Here is a 12,182-nt window from a genome sequence, read left to right on the forward strand (position 1 = left end):
TATAACATCGACATATTTAATGGCCATATAATGTCGCCATTATAAACATACCTATAACGGCGATATATAAACGCACCATTATAGACATGTCTTTAACGGCGACATTTGTGTGGGGCCAAGGCATTCATGGGAATATCTAAAGTCTCTGTTAATGCTAGCCAATAGCGCGACTTTTTTGTCGCCATTAAAGAGTTTCCACTATTGACTTTGTTCCTTGTAGTGATATTTGCTAGTGGAGTTTGCTCCTCTTTCGGCCATGGATGTAGTCTTGAGTGCTGAACCACATAAATCTCATGATTTCTCTTTGCTTTCTTCTTCTCTTATTTTGTATATTTTTTGTGTGTGTCAGTGGTTTGCATAACACGAACATGTCGGACTATTTTAAATTTGCTCAAAAAATCCTAATTGTGTTATTGCCAAGATACCAAGTATCACTTACAACAAACAATGAAATGATGTGTGCACCAATGAACACCCCCCATTGGTAATGGATACACCCCCTTCAAAAGCGCACATCTCTTATACAAGATACAATTTTTGAAAGTTGCAACTTAAACTAATATATCCCCATAAAGACACGACTATACATGAGAAGTGTCGTATCTATACAAAACTTTTGAAACTAATATTCAACATAAATGGATCTCAAAACATTAGATTTGGAGAAGAGCTGTCAATGTGGTGAAGATTATGAAGGCAATTTTTCCTTTTCCCCTTCATTCTTCTCTTTACTAGTATGAGCACAAGTTCTCAAATCCCATGTACTTATGCTTTTCAATCCTATGGATCATGTTCGATAGTCCGACACCACCTGTACAAATAAATTCCATCTCAAAAAGGCAGCTAAATAAACAGTTATACTGCATGCACATGATCATTTCTGAGTGTGAATACAGGTGAATGGGTATGGTTAAGTGCGTCCTATGAGAGCAGACACAACAAATACTACATACACAAAATTAAAGCAATCAACACATTCATATCACTCTGTACGTCTCAAATGTGCATAGTTGATTCTCAAAGAATCAAACAACTTGGCCAACTATTTCAACCACTCAGAGTAGGGAATGAATGTGTTTTATGGCCACACAGTTGTCCAACTTAATTGCTTGAATTTTAGAAGAAATCCTCCAGTTATATAATTCCTAGTAATAGTAAAACCAGGAAGCCTTTGTTACCATGGAAAAAAATATTAAAAAACAGAGAGTGGAGAAGTTTGGTCATGTCTGAACATGCATGCGTCTAAGAAAAAAAAAACAAAAACAAAACAAAATCAATGGTTGTGTACAGCCAACCCATATAGGAGGGCCTTAAAAACTTACCCAGTGAGATTGCACTAATAAAAATTGTGGACGCCAAAACGAAGATGATGATAGACGCTCTCCCCAACATATTTATCACTTTTCTGGCAAAATGCTGTCCCACTAATGCAGCTATTATGGAGACAGCAATCAAATAGAGTGCTGGCATACAACAAAGAAAAGAATTCTTCAGTCAAAGCAACTTTCACTGCTCCAAGATTAATGAAAGCGATTCTCATCATTCATACCGTATGGGACAGGGAACCGTTTTAGAAGATAGTACTCTACAACAGACATGGATGAGGAAAAAGCCATGGCAAAGGTTGCTGTAGCGCTTGCAACCTGTGACAAAAAGTAAGTACCTTGGTTAGTAGGAGCCTTAGCAGAAGGGAGATGATCTGGGAATTGAAGGGAAATGAAAACACTACATTTTCATCTATAATAAAAACAAAGAAACCCATGAACAGACCCACACACACATGCACACAACACAGAGAGAAACTCATGGTAAAAATAGCAGAAACTCTTTAAGAGGGTGCGGTTTATTTTTTTCATAGAACCATAAAGACTTGGAACACATGCATGCTGGATGACGGTAGCATGTGACACTTGGGTAAATTTTGCCTAGAGGAAGATGTTAACTTGGGAACAAATGTTTGAAAACAAGAGCATCACTATATGAAAGGCAAAAAATGTTGTGAGATACCTGAGGGGGTATACCCATCTCTAGAAACAGAGGACCCAATATGAAGCCTCCTCCTAGACCAAGCAGTCCACCTAACACACCAGCTACCATGCCGATAAAACAGTAAAGAACCAGCTTATGGATTTTCCAGATTCTCTCTTCTTCGCCCATGGATGCTATGGTTCTCCTTCCTTTGTATAAGCTGACAACTTCAAATAGCGATACCCCAACAGCAACAGGGACCTGAGGACATTACTATGCACCATTATTCATTACCCACCTACCATTCAAAGGACTAAAATACTTGTATAGCACTAATATGCTAGGTAGCTAACCTGAAGTAGGTTTAAAACCCAAAACAATGCCGAGCATGTTCTTGTGTAATTCTGCACATGGAATGTAATCAAAAGAATTAGTGTGGCTGGAGATAGAGATCCAGTTGAGGAAACATGGAATTTACACAAGCACATAAGCGTAAATTTCAATGGTGACACTGGGGGGAAAGACAATCTAACTTGATAACAAACCTTTGAAACCTGTAAGGCAAGAAATGCAACCCATATAAAGGTGAGAATGGAGAGTTCCTTCCATCTGACATTCTCTAGGATAGAAACCTGGAAAGCCAAAGGTCTCAGCAATGAGAACTACCAATATTTGGAAATTGGAAGAGATAAAGCTATAATGAAAACCCACACTTGAATCTCCAGATTCTTTGGTCTCTGTTTTCTTGCCATTTGTTTGGCTACCAGATTCCACTTCCTTACTTTCTGAAAACACACAAAAGGAGATGAGATGAAGAATATCAACTGATAGAAAGCATGCCGAGTGAATCTGTGATGATGCCTGATTGAGGTGATATATCCTCATCAAGCAAGGTACTAAGACTGAGTTTTCGACCTGTTCCAGGGGTCATGGAAACGAACACCGGCTTTTGGAATTTTATTGCAATCACAGAAGAAGCTGACCAACTTACCACTTTCTTTAGCAGCTTTGACAGCCTGAAATCAAACAATAGCAGTCGACTCAGTCCATGTCATGACATGAACCCCGCTGAAGTAAAAATTAGTAAGTTTTTCTCAGTAACTAATGAAGGACATACCTTTTTCACTTTGGTTTCTTTCTTCCATGTTTCAACGCCTTTGAGGAAAGCTTTGGTCGACGTAACTGATTCAAACGAAAACCATCGTGCATTAATATTCACTGCAACCGTATACTTAACTTGAATAAAAGCATGACAACGTGTATATGGGGGCACAAAGAATTACTCATGAAGATGATGATGAGCAATACAGTAATCATCCAATCGGCAAAAACGACATTGAAAGCAACACCGATGCTGATTCCCAGCATGAGCATGGGTTGGAAGAGTAGAGCCAAGTCGTAATCAATGATGGGCAATGGTAGCGTCGGATGCCGGAGCCGTAGGTTGTAATAAACAGTCGATCCAGCTGAACCCACGATCATACCTGTTGGAGAAAAACCCCATAATCTTGAAATATTTTCTGGGTCCTACTGGACTCTCTTTCTAGTGGGAGACCCCTTCATTCATTTGATGATCTTCAAGAAAGATGCATCTAATCGCAGAAAAGTAGCAGCAGATCCAGTGTTCTGGGCAGCATAATTAGAACAACGTGCCTAGGAAACTGAGAGCAGACTCGGGGCCCGTTTGCATGCCACGGAAAAGGGGGTTTTCCGTGGAAATGAATATGCACCCGTGCCATTTTGGCGAGCCCCACAATACAACACAAACATGGAAAGTAGCCCCCATTTTACACGCTGAACCCCTTTCCATGGATTCAGTTCCCGTGAGGGGGTGGTCCCATTCCTTTTCTGCGGAAAAGCAAACGCACAGTGTTCGGGCCTTACTCACGTAGCGCCATGTAGTGGCTATCGAAAAGTATTTTTTTTTCTCTTTTGGTTTATTTCATTGAGAAACTGCACCGAAGATTGGAGGCCTAACTGCGCAGGTCTTGGCCTGCGATACCCAGGGTCACCTTCCTAGCAGCATAAAACTCTGTGGACGTCCCTCCACCCACAGAGAGCCTCTGCTTGAGGCGTGGTCCAGCATTCGTGGGCCCCCTCTTTAATAGGGATGGGGGAGTCACCCTAGTGTTGGGCCGAACACTTTCCAGGACACTGATTCTGCTTGGATCCTTGGCTTTTGCCATCCAGAGAGAGCCTTTGCTTGTCCTTTGTCATTAACTCCTATCTTCCACTAGTTTCACGTGAAAGAATGACCACATTTTCAGTAATTTTGATGGCGACTTGGGAGGGACGCCTTAACTCTAAGGATAACGTTTCACATTTGCAATGTCTTACAGTGCTGTCTAAAAAAGAAGATTTGTGGTAACAGAGTTTGTGTTTGCAAACGGGTCGGATATGCGTTGGGTTCAGGCTTCACCTGACACACTATCCTTTCTGTGGAGGAGCCATTTCTGGGTCTGAAATTTCCATTCCGGTCACACAATGAGTTCCGGATCCAAATACGATCCAGATCATCTGAGAATGGTTCGGACAGTTTTCAGACCCAGGTCTGGACCTGACACGCTTGTACTGCTAAATTATTCAGCGCGTACGAGAGTAATGACAACCCCAAATTCACAAGCATGATGAGTGCAGTTATCTCCAAGAATCTGAATGTAGCAACGGGGAAAAAGGTTGGTTTTACTTTTACGCCGAAGGGGAGTAAGTCGGGGTGGGGTGTAGTGCTTACATTTGGAGAGGGCGGTAGAAGACTTGGGGTCAAATCCGATGATGAGAGTGAGCATGGGAACGAATATCCCTCCACCTCCAACCCCTCCCACACTCCCAAATGCTGACCCAAGAAACCCAATTATGCTGCCCAATACGATCTTCCACCCAAATCTCATGTCCTGACCAGAAGCAGAAAGCAACATTCAGTGATTTGTCACCATGAAGAAAGGAAGGAAGAAAAAAAAGAAGGAAAACTAATAAAAACGACGAAAGATGATGTAAAACGATAAAACAGAAAGTGATATGGAAGTACCACTCCTGGTTACACAGCACAGAATGGAGTAAATCTGAGCCAATAGATTGATTAAAAAACAGTGAAATACATGTACGATGAAGATGGCTCGAAATTCACATCTCTCAGACAACTTGCAAGGCATAAAATTCACCATAATTATCTATGAAAGGGCCTCGAATCAAAGACCAAATACTTGTTGAAATTAATCAGGAAAGAAAATTGATGAATCAGATGGTGGGATGCTGAGAACGATATCTAAGAAAAGAAAAAGATCGTTAGGGATAAGCAGAAAGGAAGAAGAGCAATTAATAATACTCACGGGCCAAACATGGTGGTAAGCAGTCACGTTGGGCTGCCACAAGAACTTTAAGAGTTTCCTCAGAGCATCGTTCTCCCTCTCTGAACTCACCCCAGTCTTCGAGTCGTGCAGCATTAGGTTCCTTTCTGCAGAAACGATGACGGATGCCAAGACGCAGGCCAGCGCCATCACTGCACTCGACATCAAGTTCCTCCATGCTGCACCCGTTTGAGCCATCTGGCCCCTCTAATCTACCTCTATCGAGGGTTTCCGTTTTCTCCTCCCAATAGTTTGAAAATCGCAACTCTTTCTAATAACAAAACTAAGCCTTTGTTAAGTATTTGCACCGGAGTTAAGATTATAAAAGAAAAACAAGAAAGAAACACGTACAGTTACTTACCTAACAACCGACCTGAATTTAACTCCCAGCTATTTCGAAGTAAAACCCCTGACGAGGAGGCTAACCCTCGGATGATCTCAGAAGGAAAAACAGAACAAGATCATGCGCTTCGCCGGCGTTCCCACAAATGCTCCCAACGTTTACTGACGGAGCATGTGAAAAGTCCGTCCGCAAATCGTTCAGAAGCCAAATGTTTCCATCCTTTTAGTCTCTCTGAGACGAACCACCTTCTTCTTCTTCTCACAATCTTCCGGCCACCAGTCACTACGCTGAAAGGAGCTTCTGCAAAACCCTCAGCCGGAAAAATCTCGATGGGTAAAAAACCGAGATTTTTCCGGGCTTGGACAATCTGTGTTTTCCGGGCTTCCCTTTTCTCCCGGGGATTCAGCATTTATAGCATTCCCGGTTCCGAGAAAAGAGAAAAAGGGTTCAATTGAAAAAATGAAAAAAACGTGAAATTTCATTCAGAGACAACCTTTTGTTTGATATTACAAGAATTGCACAAAAAATATTCACCATATTCACTTTAGCTGTCAATCTGTTAACCAGAGACCTTATTTGGCGTAACTAGGGCTGGTAAACTAGCTCAAAGAGCCCAGCTTCAAGTGTTCAAGCTTAGATCTTTCTTGTGGTCAGCAAAGCAGAATTCGAGCTCACAACGAGCCCGAGTTAAACTAGCTGAGCTCGGGTTAGCTTGTTTATAGAAAAAAATATATTGTTTTAGAGCCGAAAGAATTTGAATTACAAAAAATTACATGTAAAATATAAGTAAAAAGTACTTTTTTACTACTAAGTGTTCATATACAACTTGCTAAGCCTATTTTAGGAGTCCTAATAAGCCCTTTTAGAGCCGAATATGAGTCACCTCACGAGTAGCTCAGCTTGTTTCTCAGCCCACCGTCCACAAAATTGCTAAACTGTTCTTATTAAATAATAAAAATGTCAAAAAAAAAAAACCTTTTGTAAACCAAAGGTTAAAATGACATTTTACATGCATTTTAACCATGAAATCAACTTCACGTGTCTATTTCACCAACCATCTCATGTCGTTTTCCTTTTGTTTTTATGAAGAAAGAAAACCCTCACCAAGAACTGAATCACTCAATGAGCCTGCCTCTTTGTCAGGCAAACTCCTAATTGAGGACACGGCCACCCAGCTTTAGGGGAGCCTTACGTGTCTCAACTATAATAAAGCAAATACAGTTCTCATGCGCCAGTGAAATTCGATCCTGGGTCTTGAGCTTGGTACATGCCATGCTGATCACATGGATAACCACAGCTGTGGTTGGTGAAATACTGGATATGTGGGAAACGCTTTTCCACAAAACATGAGAATCTTTTTATTAAATGTCAAGCAAAAGGGTGAGGATTCGGGGAGTGTAGGGCATCCCGCTGAAAACAATGAGAAAAGAAAAGCTTAGAAAATGAGCGAGCGAAGGAATCCTGTTTTCTACTTGTCCTGAGCTCGCTGTGGGACCTCTAGTAGGAAATACACTGGAAGAAGACGGCCGGATCACGAGCTTTCTGTTAGGTTTCACTCATTTCCTATGTCGTCTCCCATCTTTATACCCTTGTTAAATCTTATGATACAATTTGGTTTTGATCAACGATTCATCATGGTCGATTTAAAAATAATCGACCCTTGAATTGTATTTTTCTCAAAGAAAAAAATGAACTTTTTAAATATCAAAGTTTTGTGTTTTGTCAACCGTTGATTTTTGAATCGCCAAAAAATCCTGCACATAAGTCGGATTTAGAAAATTTAAATGCTTATCTTTACTAAATGAATGACAAAGTTCACATCTACAAAGTCTGGTTTGATCAATAGGAATGACTTTGAGGTTGAGTGGCACGGATTTAGACTCTCTCTCAGTCTCTCTCTCTCTCTCTCTCTCTCTCTCTCTCTGAGTGAGTTCGTGGTTTGTAGGCCTGCGAAGGTCAGACATCAGTGCAAATCAAAACTAATCCAGATCCAGTTAAACAGCGAACATTACATGTGCAGAGAAACTGCTGGAGCATGTCTGTTCTCAGACAGATGGGGGGAGAACTGAAAGGTACCAATGCTACGGTCGAGTCTCAGACTGATAGTAAACTGAAAGGGATTCTATGCATCAAAGTACAAACGTAAAGCCAAACCTGGCAATGGCTGCACTACTCAAACATGGACGTGATAAATTAAAGCACCAAACGTTTTATTTAATGAACTAACACGCATGTCTCGCATAGGACCAACCACAGAAACCAGAATTGAGATCAGCTGCAATGTGATTGCACACTTAAAAGTGTGCTGCTGTACCTGATCACCCACCATCCGCTGTTGGGCTCCACTGCTGACAGACTGTAAAGAAGCACCTTAAAGTGAAAATTCGACACAGATCTGGGAGAGGGTGTTGTGTGTTCTCCCCGGAACACAAATTTGCATGTTCCTGTGTGTAGGGAGGAATATCTTGGGACCTGTGATAATTCATATGCCAATGCTGCTCATGATGACTTTATAATAAAATAACATATAAAAAAGGTAGATATGCTTTTGACGAAAATATCCTCTCGTAAGATAGATATGCGTTGGACAAAAATGTCCTCCCGCTCCTCGTAAATAGATTTGCACATTCCGCCTTTGTTTTTAGCTTCTATTACACATGGCTGCCTTCTCGTTTTTGCCTTGTGTTAGATAGAAAACATTCCCAGATTCGTTCCTACCTTGTCGAGATAACTATAAATCGAACGACTTGTTCGATCATTGGTGGGCGTCATAGAGGTATTTGTCGGCCATCTCTTCTTCTTCATTTTCGTTAGGCAGTATAAAAAACAGCAATGACGCACAAACATTTCAACAATTGCCATTAAAGCGTGGTGAGTACATTTCCATGTCATCATGCTATTATTGAAGAACGTATGTCATCGTGAGTGTCATTAAGGCATTGTTTTGTTATTGTAGGTAGATTTTATCATTTTGACGATTGGAAACTTAAAGATATTTGTAAGACGCTGGGACCTGTTGACAAGAATGCTTGGTTACAGATGTGAGCAAGGGCCTCTACCCCATCTGGTATCGTTCATTCACTCAATGCATGCAATGAAACACAAATCACGGTTATAGTAACATGTATATCGAATTTTGAGATATTGTTTTGTTTGTTAATATCGATTTGTAATATATTATGCTGAATTGCCGTACATCGATTTGTAAGATATTATGTGTTTTCTAGTATCAATTTGTGAGATATTATTTTGTTTGTTAATATCAATTTGTAATATATTATGCTGAATTGATGTATATTGATTTGTAAGATATTATGTGTTTTCTAGTGTCGATTTGTGAGATATTGTTTTGTTTGTTAATATCGATTTGTAATATATTATGCTGAATTGCCGTATATCGATTTATAAGATATTATGTATTTTCTAGTGTCGATTTGTGAGATATTGTTTTTATTGTTAATATCGATTTGTAATATATTATGCTGAATTGCCGTATATCATTTTGTAAGATGTTATGTGTTTTCTAGTGTTGATTTGTGAGATATTGTTTTGGTTGTTAATATTGATTTGTAATATATTATGTTGAATTGTCGTATATCGATTTGTGAGATATTATGTATTTTCTAGTGTCGATTTATGAGATATTATTTTGGTTGTTAATCTCGATTTATAATATATTATGTTGAATTTTCGTATATCGATTTGTAAGATGCTATGTGTTTTTCAATATCGATTTGAGAGATATTGTTTTGTTTGTGAATATCGATTTTTAATATATTATGTTGAATTGTCGTATATCGATTTGTAAGATATTATGTGTTTTCTAGTGTCGATTTATGAGATATGCATAGTAAACAGTTATTAATATCGATTTGTAATATATTATGTTGTTGCTTTGATACTGTGATTCATTCAATCATTTCTTTGACTTGCTTAACTAATCGGTAGTCGTTGTTATATGCATCTTGAATAAATCGTAGTAAACATATGCGATGGCTAACACAAATAGATATTTTGCTCATGACAGTGTTGAGCATATCAACTAGTTGCAGTGAAGATGATGTGTTTCGATCACTGGAAAGACATAGAGCAATGGACATTTGTACTATCGACGCACCTGAAGAAGTGAATATGTGCACTAATGATGCACATGATAAGAAGGGTGCAGGCATTGGATTCACTCTAGACTTGAATATTCCAGCAGACGAAATGCAATTCGATAATGATATTTTAGCAGATGAAATGCAATTCGATAATAAGGTAGACGATCATGACAGTGCACTTAACAAAGGTGCAAGCACCTCAAGTCTACATGATAGTACACTTGAATCTATTCTCGTAGAGGGTATGCAGTTTAATAATGAGGAAACTGCATACAAATTTTATAATGATTATGCCTTAAAACTTTGCTTCAGTATTAGAAGGTATTCTTGGGCAAAAAATGCACAGGGTGTCATGGTGAGAAAGGCATATGTTTGTTCTAAGCAAGGTTAGAAGAAGTCAAGTGAAAATCCAACAAGGAACAAACCAGATTCAAGATGTGGTTGTCCAGCGAGAATGGTGTTAAGAAGACTTCTGAATAGGAAATATGTAGTTCGTACTTTAATCAATGATCATAACCATAAATTAGCCCCTTCATTTATGACTCCTATGTTAAGGTCACATCGTAAAGTAACTAAAGTGCATGCTGCAATTGCTGAAATAGCTGATAGCATCGACATTACACCAAAGAAGACATATAATTTATGCGTGCACGTAGATGGTGGTTGCGAGAATTTACCATTCACACCTATGGATCTAAGAAACCATTTGAGAAGGAAGATGTCAGACAACATGAAGAATGAAGGAACATGTTCTTTGGTTGATTACCTATAGAAGAATTCAAGCAATGACCCTAGTTTCTTTAGTGCAATACAACTGGATGAAGATGGGTATGCTGTGAATATTTTTGGGCAGATTCAAAGTCAAGAGTAGATTATGAATGTTTCAATGATATACTTATTTTTTATACGACAGTGAAGATTAATACGAAAGAGTGACCATTTGTGCAGTTTGTCGGAATGAACCATCACTCACGGAGTTGCATATTAGGCGGTGCTTTTTTGTATGATCAGACCAAAGAAACCTTTGAGTAGTTGCTCAGAGTATTTACACAGGCAATGAATGGGAAGTACCCTAGAGTTGTACTTATAGATGGTGATTATGCAATTGCGGCTGTAATGTCTCATGTATGGCCATATGCACATCATCGCCTATGTTTATTACATATCTTTTAAACTATATCAAAGAACATAGGACACATTTTTAATCAGAAGACAAGGTTTGATAAAAAGTTTAGAAAGTGTGTACTTGAGAGCATGGACGAGGTCACTTTTCTGTCTGATTGGGAGCAAATGATTTAGATGTACGACCTTGAAGACGGTGTAGTTACAAAATTTATATACAGACAAAGAAAAGTGGGCATTGGCATATGGAAGACAATACTTTTGTGTAGGCATGATAAGCATACAAAGAGCTGAATCTATGCATGCCACACTGAAAAAAACCTTGTATTCATGTTTAATAATGTTTCGCTTCATGAAACAGTATGAATTATTTGTAGACGATCTTAGACAGAATGAGCTTGAACAAGATGTGAAATGCTTCAACACCCGCCCTATAACTTTGGGCATGAAAATATTGACGCTACCTGCATATCTGTATACACCAATTATATTTGAATGAACTAAGAAGGAGGTTATATAGGTCATGAATTACAATATAAAAGAACGTATGCAATATGAAAATATGCACAAATATCATATTGTATGGGAGGGCGAAGAGCAACCAAAAAGGAAAGAAGCACATATTACGTACAATGTTGACAACGAAACAGTTGAATGTACGTGCAAAATGTTTGAATTTAAAGGTATTTTATGTCATCATGCATTAAAGGTGCTTAATCAAGAGAAGATACAAGAAATACCTTAGTCATATATAATGCGAAGATGGATGAGACAAGCAAAAATTAAACTGCTAGATACAAATAATGTCAGTCCATCTAGTGTTGATGAGAAGTGCCACATAGCCTCCCGTTACCAACAATTATGTAGGTCACTTATGCATGTTGCAGATTTGACATAAAAAAGCGAAGAAGTTTATGCATGTATGAGAAAAGTGTCAAGGAAATTACTTAAAAAAGTGCAATTAATTCACCATGAGTCCATTACAGCTCATGAAGATCAATCTAAGAAAATGGGATTGAACAGTATAGGTGAAATTCACGCTTTCCTTGACCCTTATGATAAGTTACACCGAAGCGTCAACATCATCTTTGACAAGTCAGAAGTAAACCTTATAGATTATGATGAAAATATTTACCTAGCGCAGGGTATCAAAAGAAAACCTATCTCTGATCGCAGTCGTCGGAGGACAAAGGGTGCACTAGAATTGGTTTGCAAGAAAATGTGTAAGAAACAACCAACCCCTTAAGCAACCAAGCCCTTTGCCTGAACAAGTATGTAATACAGTATATTGCTTTCCATGTA

At 38.9% G+C, this 12,182-nt stretch overlaps 1 protein-coding gene across 3 annotated transcripts; it reads right to left on the bottom strand.

Moving 5' to 3' along the window:
- Window positions 1-386: 386 nt before the first annotated feature.
- On the bottom strand, window positions 387-6,043 carry LOC149830216 (sulfite exporter TauE/SafE family protein 3-like). Of its 3 annotated transcripts, none has more exons than XM_090015745.1 (13): window positions 5,674-6,043; window positions 5,295-5,583; window positions 4,700-4,859; window positions 3,252-3,452; window positions 3,086-3,150; window positions 2,960-2,984; window positions 2,680-2,753; window positions 2,514-2,600; window positions 2,322-2,372; window positions 2,008-2,229; window positions 1,550-1,643; window positions 1,323-1,463; window positions 387-811 (listed from the first exon to the last, which is right to left on the bottom strand). In XM_090015745.1, exons 2-13 carry the CDS (start codon window positions 5,508-5,510, stop codon window positions 732-734), a joined length of 1,416 nt encoding a protein of 471 aa, XP_089871871.1. In that variant the 5' UTR covers window positions 5,511-5,583; window positions 5,674-6,043; the 3' UTR covers window positions 387-731. The 3 variants fall into 3 exon arrangements, with proteins under 3 accessions (XP_089871871.1, XP_089871872.1, XP_089871873.1); XM_090015746.1 differs by having other exon boundaries at window positions 5,295-5,579; window positions 5,674-5,790; XM_090015747.1 differs by having other exon boundaries at window positions 5,686-5,784.
- Between the last annotated feature and the right edge of the window lie 6,139 nt (window positions 6,044-12,182).

The sequence above is a fragment of the Nuphar pumila genome, chromosome 8 (assembly GCF_984573655.1).
Source record: "Nuphar pumila chromosome 8, dmNupPumi1.hap1.1, whole genome shotgun sequence".
NCBI lineage: Eukaryota > Viridiplantae > Streptophyta > Magnoliopsida > Nymphaeales > Nymphaeaceae > Nuphar > Nuphar pumila.